This window comes from Rhinopithecus roxellana, chromosome 21 (genome assembly GCF_007565055.1).
Source record: "Rhinopithecus roxellana isolate Shanxi Qingling chromosome 21, ASM756505v1, whole genome shotgun sequence".
NCBI lineage: Eukaryota > Metazoa > Chordata > Mammalia > Primates > Cercopithecidae > Rhinopithecus > Rhinopithecus roxellana.
The window spans coordinates 29789809-29802057 of record NC_044569.1 but is presented as its reverse complement, the minus strand read 5'-3'; the positions used below and the strand labels follow the sequence as shown (position 1 = coordinate 29802057).

Genomic DNA, 12249 nt, shown 5'->3' with positions numbered 1-12249 from the left:
TCTTTTTTTTTTATTATAAGGTTACCTGTCTTATTGAGATAGGACCACTCCCTTATGACCTCATTAAACCTTAATTTATCTCCTAGAAGCCCTATCTTCAAATGTAGTCACTTGAGCATAAAGGCTTCAGCATAAGAGTTTTGGAGGGATGCAGTTCAGTTCATAGTTTTCTACCCCTGGGCCCCTGAACTTCATGTTCTTCTTCCATGCAAAATGCTTTTATTCTCCCTCAACAACCTCAAAAGTCTTAACTTATTCCAAAATCAACTGTAAAGTCTGAAGTCCAAAATCTCATCTAAATGTCATCTAAACCACATCGGGGTAAGTCTCCAGATATAAACCTTCCTGAGACAGAATTATTCTCCAGATGTGTACCTGTGAACCCATACAAGTTATGTGCTTCCAAAAGATGATGGTAGGATAGACATTCCCATTGCAGAGAGAAATAGGAAAAAAGGAAGAAGTAATGGGTCCCAAGCAAGTCCAGAGCCTAACAAAGCAAATTCCATTAGATGTTAATCCTCAGGGATAGTGTTCTTTGGCTGGATGCCGTGCCTTACAGGCCCACCAGAGTGACAGCATCTAGATGGCTCTATGAGATGACTCCATCCCTTTGGCTCTCTTGAAGAGCCCCACCCATAAAGCTGTCTTCAAGGGCAGCCATGTCCCAGAAGCACTGGGCGGGGTCATCATCCTGGCCCACCGAAATCAGAAAGATCTTTGAAACTAAGGAGGAAAAGCCACCCCCCAGTCCTGTGGTGGGATTGGCAGCCTGGTGTTCTCTGAATCATTTTTTAGGTCATTCTTACTTTTCATTGAAGAATACAGTAGTTCTCGCTTATCAGAGGGTTCATTTTCCAAAAGCAGCCTGAAGATCAGGAGTAGCCAAACACTCCCTCACAATGCCTGCATTATTCACCTCACTTCATCTCTTTATGTAAGCATTTTATCATCTCACATCATTACAAGAAGGCTGAGTGCAATACATAAGATATTTTGAGAGAGAGACCACATGCATATATTTTTTATTATAGCATATTGTTATAATTGTTCTAATTTATTTTTAGTTATTGTTGCTAATCTCTTACTGTGCCTAATTTGTAAACTTTACCATAGATATGTATGTGTAGGAGAAAACATAGTAGTTATAGGACTCAGTACTATCTGTGGTTTCAGGCATCCCCTGGGGGTCTTGGAATGTATTCCCCATGGTTAAGGGAGGGACCACTGTAGCACATATTTGCTTACAGAATCCAGGAAGTCCAACAGCTTTTCTTCATTCTGTGCATCTTTCTCTGTCCTCTTTAGTTCAAATTGGCAATGTCTTTGCTGATATAATCCCATCTCTATTCCTGGCTTCTGCTGAGATGTCTGATTAAGTCCGTGAATTGCACCCGTGATCTCTTTCTTAAATGGTTATTCAGCCACATCCTCCATGTTCTCTTTAGAACAAGCTCTCTCATGTTTTTGCACGGATCGGCTGAGAATTTTTCAAATCTTGTTTCTTTTTGCTTACCCATTCTTAATTCCTTCTTTAATTCATCTCTCTCTTTTTGCATTTTGCTGTAAGCAATCAGGAGGAACTAAGCCACTTTTTCAACACTTTGCTTAGAAATCTCAGTTAAATATCCAATTTCATTGCTCACAAGTTCTGCCTTCCACAAAACACTGGAACATGACCACAGCTCAACCAGTTTTCTTGCTACTTTATAACAAGGATTGCCTTTCCTCAAATAACCTTTTTTAAATAACACTGTCCTCATTTTTGTCTGAGATCTCATGAGAATTACCCATGTCTACGTTTCTGGCATCCACCTCAAAACTCTTCTAGTCTCTAACCCATTACCCAGTGCCAAAGTCACTTTCATGTGTTTAGGCATTTGTTTCAGCAGCATCCCCACTCCTTGGTACAAAAATCTGTATTAGTGTGCACAGGCTTCCATTACAAAATACCATTGTCTGGGTGGCCTAAAAATGGAAATATATTTCTTACGCTTCTGGAGGCTACAAGTCCAAGGTCAGAGTGTCAACATGGTTGGTTTCTGGTGAGGGCACTTTTCCTGGTTTATGAAGGGCTACCTTCTCACTGTGTGCTCACATGACGTCTCCTTGGAGCATGCACATGGAGAAAGATTTCTGTCCTTCCTGAGGCCACCATTCTTAGTGCAATAGAGTCCCACCCTTATAATCTCATTAAACTATAATCACCTAATAGCTCTCTCTCCAAATACAGTTTGGGGATTAGGGTTTCAACATACGAGTTTTGAGGAGACACAGTTCAGTACACAGCACCCTCATTTTCAATCAAATTTGTTTGAGTATAGATTAAAAATATAAAAGAGAAAAGATTATAGTATCTATTACCTTCAGAAGAGTGGAAAATTATTGGAGAGGCTTAGCCATTTTGAAACAGTTGAAAAGGATCTGGAAATTATAGACATGCAAATCTAAATGTCATGTAATGAAATTAAATTAAATGCAAAAAATTGCATTTGCATTACAATACACAATTTTGTATTATTTCTTTCCAGTTTTAGCCAGTTGTTTACTTTTTTCAAGCAAAGTGTGCTATTATAATAAAACCTTATTTATAGAAATATTTGAAATACATTTTTTAGTCACATTGAACTTGAACTTACTACTTGACTATTTTATGACTGCATTTTTTTTAAAACTCTATAGCTGTCATTGAAACTATATTTTTGGGTTAGAATTCAGAAATTTACCAAAACGTGTGGCTTGAACAGCAGTGGTTCTACAGCAAGCATATTATACCACATCAATCTTACTTGGAAACATTTTTCTCTTGAAATAACTTTTGAGGAAAATATGAAATGCCTTGTAAAATGGTATTTTCTTCTTTGTTTAGAAGTTTTAAGAAAGTTAAAATCATTTATTTGGAAGAAACACTAAAAAATTAAGAAAGGTAGAACAAAGAATAGCTACCTTTTTTAGAATGAGGAATACATTGAAATTGTGTTCGTAAAAGGTAAGTGCCCTATGCTTTCCCTAGAAAAAGGCTTGCAGACTGTAATTTTTATGCATCTTTTTATACTCAGTTTTACTTTGCTTTGAAATTTGCTTATATTTAATTTTTCCTATATTATTTCTTGAATCATGGAATGGAGGACACTGTCTTCTATAGATGTTTTTTATAATTTAGGATCATAAAACCAATGGCATATTTTTTTAAAGTTTGATATTTATGTACCAGAAAAACTAAGAATTCATGTTAGGTAAAGGGCTTATTTGATCCAACTACTTTCTCTTTAATTTGAACAGGTGAGATTCACTTCGCTGGGGTTAGGATCAGCACTGACCACCCTTGAAACTGGCTGTGTGGCCTTAGCAAACAGTTGTCAGAATATTTCCGGTGGGCTCTGGGGAACTGTGTTGAACATTCTTCTGGACCAGTCAGAATGTAGTATGGTGCGCCGGGAGGTATGTCTGTCTTTTCTCGTTTTTTCCTTAGAAATTCTTTGGGATAGCATCCATAAGCGATGCTTGACTCCTGTTCAACGTGGTGGACTGACCCCTGACTGTGACCTCTTCTGCCTGTGAAAACCCAAACAAAATGACAGCAGAGGGTTTAAAAGGTATTCATGCAGAGGAAAACCTGGAGTCCTTCCTTCCGATGAGATACAATCTGAATATACTACATTTTAATGTGAACTTTTTTGTTATGCATTGAAAAGTAGTTCACAGGAAAAATTACTTCTATATTATCTCAGCATTTATGGGTCTCTAATATTTATGAAGCTTTAGTATAGATAAGAGGCTGTCAACTCTCTTTGTAGTATTTATCGTATAACATGAGAGGAAAAAATAAACCCTGTTTTAATTCTTTCTAAATAGCTTGTGGTTTGTTTTATTGCTGCTTTTATTAAAGTAATGATTCATGTAAATGGTTTTAAAACAATAATCAAATTGTACTTAGAGGCTTATGAAAAAAACAGTAGCTCCTATGTCCACCATTAGCCAGTCCCCAGTTCCAGGTTCAGAAGGCTAGCTTTTTTGCTATTTGCCTTCATGTTTTTAAGTAGTAATGCTTATATTTATGGCTGCTTCTTGATTTATCAACTTGAAAGCTTTTCTCTCACTTCGAGTTACCATGGTTGGAAATGTCAGTTTCTTAGAATCCTCCTATTAATCCTGTCATTCTCCCGTTATGCTTATATCATCTTTCATTAAGTAGACAACCAATGCTCCTATTCATATGATTATTTAATTTGATCATCTTCAGGACCTAGTCAGTCAATTTTTAACATTTGTGGTTTGTATTTCTAGATAGCAGGTTTTTATTGGAAGGAGTCTGTATGAGAGAAGGGAGAAAGTGGGGGAGAGGGTGTGTGTGTGTAATCTGAAAGGGGATAATAGAAACCTAAAATTATATTTCTTAAATGCTACCAGAATTTATGTTATACAAATCATTTTTTAATGAAGCTGAATTCTGAAATAGGAAAAAATATATTTGCTAATGAAACAATTTCGTATACTGTTAGGTCATTACCTAACAAGGTCATCACCTAACAAGAAATACAGTTTGACAATTCTCATAATGGCCTCTCAGCATGTGCAATTGACCAGAGATATGTCTTTTGCTATTACCTTACAATATATTGGTTATTTCAGAGATGACAACAAGATGGCAGTATTGACCTTTTTTCTTTTTTACATTTTCAGGCTGCGTTTATTCTTCAGAATCTCCTTGTAATTCCAATGCCTACAGAAATTATAAAGGATTATACTTGGCAGGTGGGTAATTTTAAACAATTATCAACCTAGTAGGTATTTAAAATTAATTGGTGATAAATTTTCAGCATAAGTAGTATATTTAATTACTGATGAAAGTATATACAAGACAACAAGGGCCTCTTAAAATAGAATGTAGAATTTTTCTTATGCTGACCATACTTAAAAATTCTTCTCTATAGTGTTCAAAATAATTTAAAACAAATAGTAATAGTTAACATATGTTTACTATGTTTTAGGCATTCTTCTAGAAATGTAAGACATGGTAAGCTGTATAATTGTTTGACTTGTGAGCTGTTACTATCTTCATTTTCTAAACTTAGGAACTTGTGCGCAGAGAGTTTAAATAATCTGTCCTAAATCACACAGCTCGTCAGTGGTACTCCTTTGCTTTGAGTCTAGGCAGTCTCTTACCCACTTCGCTATATTCCTTCTCTAATTTAGTAATAATAAGCAAATTTGTAGATAGTTAAATATGTGTTGATGTTAGCATCTTTTTTTCCTTTTCTAGTTTAGTGCACAGTGGGGGTTATTGTTTATCTTGCTTTGGTTTCTGTTGGGTTAACTTTCTGTTTCATGTTCTGGACATCACATCAGTAAATAGTTACCTAACATTTTATAGCTTACATTAAAAAAAAAATTCTAGCTTCATGGGATACATGTACATGTTTGTTACATAAGTATATTGCATAACGGGGATTGGGCTTCTGTACTCATTACCCAAATATTGAACGCTGTACCCAGTGGTAATTTTTAACCTCAGCCGCCTCTCCTACTCCCTCCTTGGGAGACTCAGTGTCTGTAATTTCTATCTTTATGTCTATGTGTACTCATTGATTAGCTCCCACTTATACGTGAGAACATGCAATATTTGCTTTTCCATTTTTGAGTTAGTTCACTTAGGATAATGGCCTCCAACTCCATGCATGTTGCTGCCTTTTGAGATAATTTGGAAGATACAAAAGTACACTCATTGGGGAGATGAGATGCGCTGTTTCTCTGTTCTTTTACCCATCCATGTATTTTCAACTTATACGTGTATATTATCATACTGCTATACCTCACTTTTCAGAATCCTGTATAAATCTAAGGTTTTTTTTAAGTTTTAATTAGACTGTACTCTTAGAGGAGTTAGTGAAACAAACTGAGCTGTAGCAAGGGCAAGTTTCTGCACATGACCCAAAGCATGAATCCAGGTGGTTGTCAAGGCCCAGGTAGTAGTTAACTCTTGGAAGGCTTACCTCTCCAAACTTTACAAACCCGGGGTAACCCTGCCAGTCATTGTAAATCCCAGGCTTGAAATTTGCTTGTAATTTCTTTAACATTGCCTTCTGATAATGGCTGCTTATCTGCTTTCCATGTTGTAATAAAACCAGGAGACAAAACTGGAGGGAATATGCAGGATTAATAGTTATATTAATAGTATAGTAGTTTTGGTACCTGTTATCTGGAGACTATATTTTAAAACATGTTGTTTTTGGCTCAAATACAAATCATCTCTGCTCCCATCGTTAAACTAGTGACCCATGTACATGGATATAGTTGGTGATGTACTACCAATGAATTTTTAATTGTTGAAATAAGTATAAAGACGGAGTATCTTAAAGTTATATTAAAGTTCCTGGGACATTATGTTATAATACAGAACTGTGTGTAGCTGTTCATATTTTTCTCTTACAAATTAAATAGTGAAGTTCCTGTTTGTTGCTGGTGGCATGCTTACTGCAGTTTGTTGGTTTTGTTATTCTCCAGTCTTCATCATGGAAATCATTCTACTAAAAAGTGGAAAATAGTTATTTAAGTTAGCTTTGGAGTTTTGGCCTTGCCAAGTTGGCCAGAATAAAAATGTTGGAGAGCCACTGCAGTCACAAACAATACTTGATTACAACTTTTGCTAGTCTTAAGAAAAATGAGAGAAATAAGGACAATCTTGTATGCTTTTTAATAAATTCAGATTTTTCTTCCTCTCTTTTCAATTTTTTTTTTTTTTTTTTTTGGTTATTTTTGTTTGTTTACGTGTCCTTTCTTGGCAGTGAAAATAGTTAACTCAGTGTATCTGTCATCCAGTTTTAAGAAAGTTTAGTGGGGTCTGAAATTCCAAGGCAGCAACAGCTGCTGCAGGAAGGAAGCAAGACGGTTGTCTCTGGGCGCAGCTAGTGGGGCACGTAGTCCTTCGCAACCCTGAAAAAGGGGCCACATAGCCAGCATTTTAAAATTCACAGTCTTCGGTGGAATTATGAATCATAATCTTATTCAACAAAATGTTTCATTTACTTATTTTGGTGTACTTTTCGTAGTATTTTGGAGGACATAGCATGAAGCAGCATGTTTAGGAGCCTTGTTAAAATTTTATTTTGGTTGAGGTAACTATTTGATTTTTTTTTTTAACAAAGAGAATTGCTTCTGTTGCTTTGTGCTTTGTTTTCTTGCCTGCACTCTTGTTTCATAGGCTTTCTGAAGCATTCTCTTTATAATTACTACTCCTTCTCCTCTCCTTCCCCTGCACACTAGCATAAATTCCTGCTTCATGGCATGATCTAGAATTGTTGTACTTGTTAGTAGTAGTAATACGCGTATATAAATTGTGAATGATTTTATAGCCGAGTTTCCCTTTTATTGTTAGATGCCAGAAAGTAGAGCCCTTTTTATCAATTGTGACTTTTTCTGTATGTACTGAGAGAAAAAAAAACGTGGGATCTCACTGTGTTGTCCAGGCTGGCCTTGAATTCCTGGGCTCAAGCAATGTGCTTGCCTCAGCCTCCTGAGTAGCTGGGACCCCAGGCGTGTGCTGCCACACCCAGCTTGCCTTCTAAGCTTTATTCATGGTTGCACTTTTTTCATATCTCTGGCTTTTTTTCTCTATTTTATCCCTGGTATGCATTTACTATCATGTTACGATTTACCTTTCCTTGTAATGGGCCTTAAATCTTTTCTCGGACAAGATGGGAAGTAAATAATTTAAAACAATTTAATTTTTTAAAGTATTAAATAATTTTACCAACCACTGCAATTCCCATTTTAATCTTCCTTTTAAAGACACTAACATTTAATGTCTTACCACTAAATTATTTTCCATATTTGCATTATTTCTTACCATTTAACTTAATCTTCCTACGTAGAATGTTTGTTTCTGACAGGGCTACATTTTTTATATTTTTAAAAATATTTCTCCCAACCCCCTACCACAGAGAAAGTGAGTGCTCTGTCTTGACTGATTCATTAAAATGTGAGAAACATTCGAGTTATCCTTTTGTTCTTAATATCGTAAGTAAATACAGTTAGAAATAAACCTTAATTTTGGTAGCATAATTCCGCTTTTATTTTTCCGTGGATGCAGAAGCATACTGCAAGTGGGGTGGTCAGCAAGAGGAGGAGCAGATGAAGTATCTCGGCCTGGCTTCCTTTAGCATGAGCACTTCTACCGGGGCCTTGATTCCAGCCCCCGGCTGGATATGAGAACCCAGTTCCTGCTGTATTGGTGTATCATAGCTCTTTTATATTCAGGACACTAACTTTTCAGAGGGATATTTATGAACATTGGTCTTGTTCTTGAGTCAAACTCAGCCTCATTCAAAGCTACATCCCAGCTGGACGTGGTGGCTTATGCCTGTAATCCCAACACTTGGGAGGCTGAGGTGAGAGGATCACTTGAGCCCAGGAATTTGAGACTAGCCTGGGCAACATAGTGTGACCCCATCTCAAAAAAAAAAAAAAAAAATTTTTTTTTTAAATTAGCCTGAAATGGTGGCACGCACCTCTAATCCCTAGCTACTCAGGAGACTGAGGCAGGAGGATTGCTTGAGCCCAGGAGTTTGAGACCTTAGTAAGCTGTGATTGTGTCACTGTGCTATAGCCTAGGTGACAGAACAAAACCCTGTCTCTAAAAACAAAAACCCTACATACTACATTCTCTGTCAAGGAGAGAAAACAGAGCCAGTATTCAATTGACACAAAACTGTATTGTGGCTCCCAGCTGTCCAGTGTTTTTCACACCAGTTTCCCACAGTCTGACTAGGAGTTAAGACTCCTGAATGTGGATGGTTTCATAACTGGGTTTACTTTGAAGAGTAGTGTCACAAATCCGTATCCCTGAAACTTTAACAACCAATTTTAGAGTTGATTATAACAAGAAATCTGTTGATTAGAGATGGATCATTGATGTAGTTTGTCTCAGTTCATTTCTGTAAACATTTGTTGAGTGTCTAAATATTGGAGATTCACAGATAATCCAATTTAGTACTCTTGGGCTTATGGCCTAACGGGATGACATGTACCCAGGAAACATTGTTATAATTATTTTATGCATGATGATGGTAGCTTATGCATAATTTTAGTAATTTTTAAGTTCTTTCCACTTGAAAATAATCTCACATTTAAATGTAAAAGGTAATGTCATGCACTTACATAACGTAATTTTTTTGTTATTGTTTGTGATTGTCAGTTTGCGATTTTAAATAAACTTGTTCATGCTTTAGTTACTTTCCATGTTTGTGATAGGACTTTGAATTGGTACATAGACTTTTTAAACTTTATTTTGAAAAAAAAAAAACAGATTTATAGGAAATTTGTGAAACAATAGAATTTTTATATACTCTTCACCCAGATTCCCCAAATGTTATTTTACACGTTTACTTCAGCTCTGTCTAGTGTCTTCTTTCTAAACTGTTGGATAGTTGTAGACATAATGCTTCTTTTCCTCTGAACACTTAAGTGTGGATTTCCTAAATATAAGGATATCCTCTTACATAATCACAATAATAATTATCAAAATTAGGAGATCACTCAAGGTTTTTCAGTTGTCCCACTGTGGTGTTTTATAGCCAAAAAAAAAAAAGAAAAAAAGAAAAATCCAATCCTGGATCCAAGATCCAATTCAGGAATACACATTGCAAATACTTGTTTTACATACTTGCTTTTGTTCATCTGAAATGGTTTCAAAATGTTAAATATTTATGATCTTAACATATTTGAAGAATGCAGGCTATTTTTTGTAATATTATTTAATTAGATTTGTCCTTTTCCCTAGGTTTAGATTTGAGTTATGCATTTTTTGTTTGTTTGTTTGTTTGTTTTTTGTTGTTGTTTTTTTTTGAGACGGAGTCTTGCTCTGCCACCCAGGCTGGAGTGCAGTGGCCGGATCTCAGCTCACCGCAAGCTCCGCCTCCCGGGTTTACGCCATTCTCCTGCCTCAGCCTCCCGAGTAGCTGGGACTACAGGCGCCCGCCTCGTCGCCCGGCTGGTTTTTTTTGTATTTTTAAGTAGAGACGGGGTTTCACCGTGTTAGCCAGGATGGTCTCGATCTCCTGACCTCGTGATCCACCCGTCTCGGCATTTTTGGCAGAAAAACCATAGGAGTGGTGGGTTCTCAGTGCATCATGTCAAGAGATATCATATCGCTCTTTCCCTTTGTTGGTGATATTAACTTTGATTACTTAGTAGAGACAGAATCTGCCTGTTTTTTGTCCTTTGTAAAGTTACAGTTTTTTCTTTTGGAAGGAGGTGCTCTGAGACTGTAAATATCTGTTTCTCATCAAACTTTCTTTCACTAGTTTTTTGTTTTATTTTTATTTTTTTTCGTAGGTTATTGGGGAACAGATGGTGTTTGGTTACATGAGTAAGTTCTTTAGTGGTGATTTGTGAGATTTTGGTGCACCCATCAGCTGAGCAATGTACACTGCCCACAGTTTGTGTCTTTTTTTTTTTTTTTTTTTTTTTTTTTTTTTTTTTTTTTTTTTTTTGGAGATGGAGTCTCGCTCTGTCGCCCAGGCTGGAGCACAGTGGCCAGATCTCAGCTCACTGCAAGCTCTGCCTCCCGGGTTTATGCCATTCTCCTGCCTCAGCCTCCCGAGTAGCTGGGACTACAGGCGCCCGCCACCTCGCCCGGCTAGTTTTTTTTTGTATTTTTTTTTTTAGTAGAGATGGGGTTTCACTGTGTTAGCCAGGATGGTCTCGATCTCCTGACCTCATGATCCGCCCGTCTCGGCCTCCCAAAGTGCTGGGATTACAGGCTTGAGCCACCGCGCCCGGCCAGTTTGTGTCTTTTATCCCTCACCCCATTCCCACCCTTTTCCCCCCAAGTCCCCAAGGTCCATTGTGTCATTCTTATGCCCTTGCATCCTCATAGCTTAACTCCTACTTACGAGTGAGAACATAGGATGTTTGGTTTTCCATTTCTGAGTTTCTTCATTAGAATAATAGTCTCCAATCTCATCCAGACCACTGCAAATACCAATAATTCATTCCTTTTTATGGCTGAGTAGTATTCCATTGTGTGTGTGTGTGTGTGTGTGTGTGTGCGCACTGCCATTCGCAGAAACTGTGCTGTGTGGTGTCACATACACACACACACACACACCATAGTTTCTTTATCCACTCATTGATTGATGGGCATTTGAATTGGTTCTACGTTTTTGCAATTACAAATTGTGCTGCTATAAACGTGTGTGCTAGTATCTTTTTTGTATAGTGACTTCTTTTCCTCTGGGTAGATACCCAGTAGTGGGATTGCTGGATCCCACTGGTAGTTCTACTTTTAGTTCTACTTTTAGTTCTTTAAGGAATCTCCACACACTGTTTTCCTAGTTTTAAATTCCATTCATGATTCTTATCTGAAACAGTTATTACAGAATTGTTGTCAAATGATTTTCTAATTCCATCATTTATTTCTATGTTTATTACATGCTACTGTAAGGAAGAACTTTTCGTTCTTCCTTGCTTATTTAGTGAGTCACTTATTTACACCAGCATGGACTCAAGATTCTTAAGTTTGTTTAATGGGCTGTAATCTGTTTCTATCATTATTTGTTTTAATGTTCAAATCATTCTAGCTTTGGCCAGGGGGAGTTTCTTCATGATGGTTCTTGTGTCTTTATCAACATTTGAGCCATTTCCTTACTTTCTGGTACAGCAAAGTGTTCTAGACTGTCCTAGCCCCATCCTGGAATCAGGACACTTGCTCCAAGGGCTCTGATTTCTTTTCATGGAGAATGGTGTTTAGAAACCAAGATCTGGGTTCTAGATGTATTCATTGTTCTTGGGGTGTCATTGCTTCTATGTCCTGTCAGTGAACAAAACTAGTAATTGTCTGTGTATATGTTTTAAATAGTCAACTCATTTATAGTTATATGTTATTTTGATATTTGATATGATTAATATGTATGATTTTTATCTTTTATTATGTTCATTATGAAGCATCATGAGTATTTCCAGAAGACAATGGGTACTTGGTAAACTGATATCATTGTAATGATGTTCATTGTAATGATGTTCATATTTTACATGTACTTTCAGATTTCTAATGTATTTAGGGTCTTTTTTATAGTCTTTGGATTATATTATAGCATTTTTGTTATATATCAAAATAATTCATTTTTCTTCTTGAAAATATCTCTTCTTAAATGTTATTCTTACTTTGCTTCTAGTTTCTTTTCAATTAGAGCTAATGGGTATATTAGCACTGACGCTAGGAGTATAATATGTGTTTTAAAATTAATATTC

General features: G+C 36.6%; 1 protein-coding gene across 4 annotated transcripts in view; it reads left to right on the top strand.

Annotated features, from left to right (window-relative positions):
- RTTN (rotatin) overlaps window positions 1-12249 on the top strand; it is a 204664-nt gene that overhangs the window by 109657 nt on the left and 82758 nt on the right. For all 4 annotated transcript variants that reach the window (XM_010358889.2, XM_030926066.1, XM_030926067.1 and 1 more), the window contains 2 exons: window positions 3283-3441; window positions 4684-4755. In XM_010358889.2, coding sequence (XP_010357191.2) covers window positions 3283-3441; window positions 4684-4755 — 231 coding nt within the window. The remainder of the gene's footprint in view (window positions 1-3282; window positions 3442-4683; window positions 4756-12249) is intronic.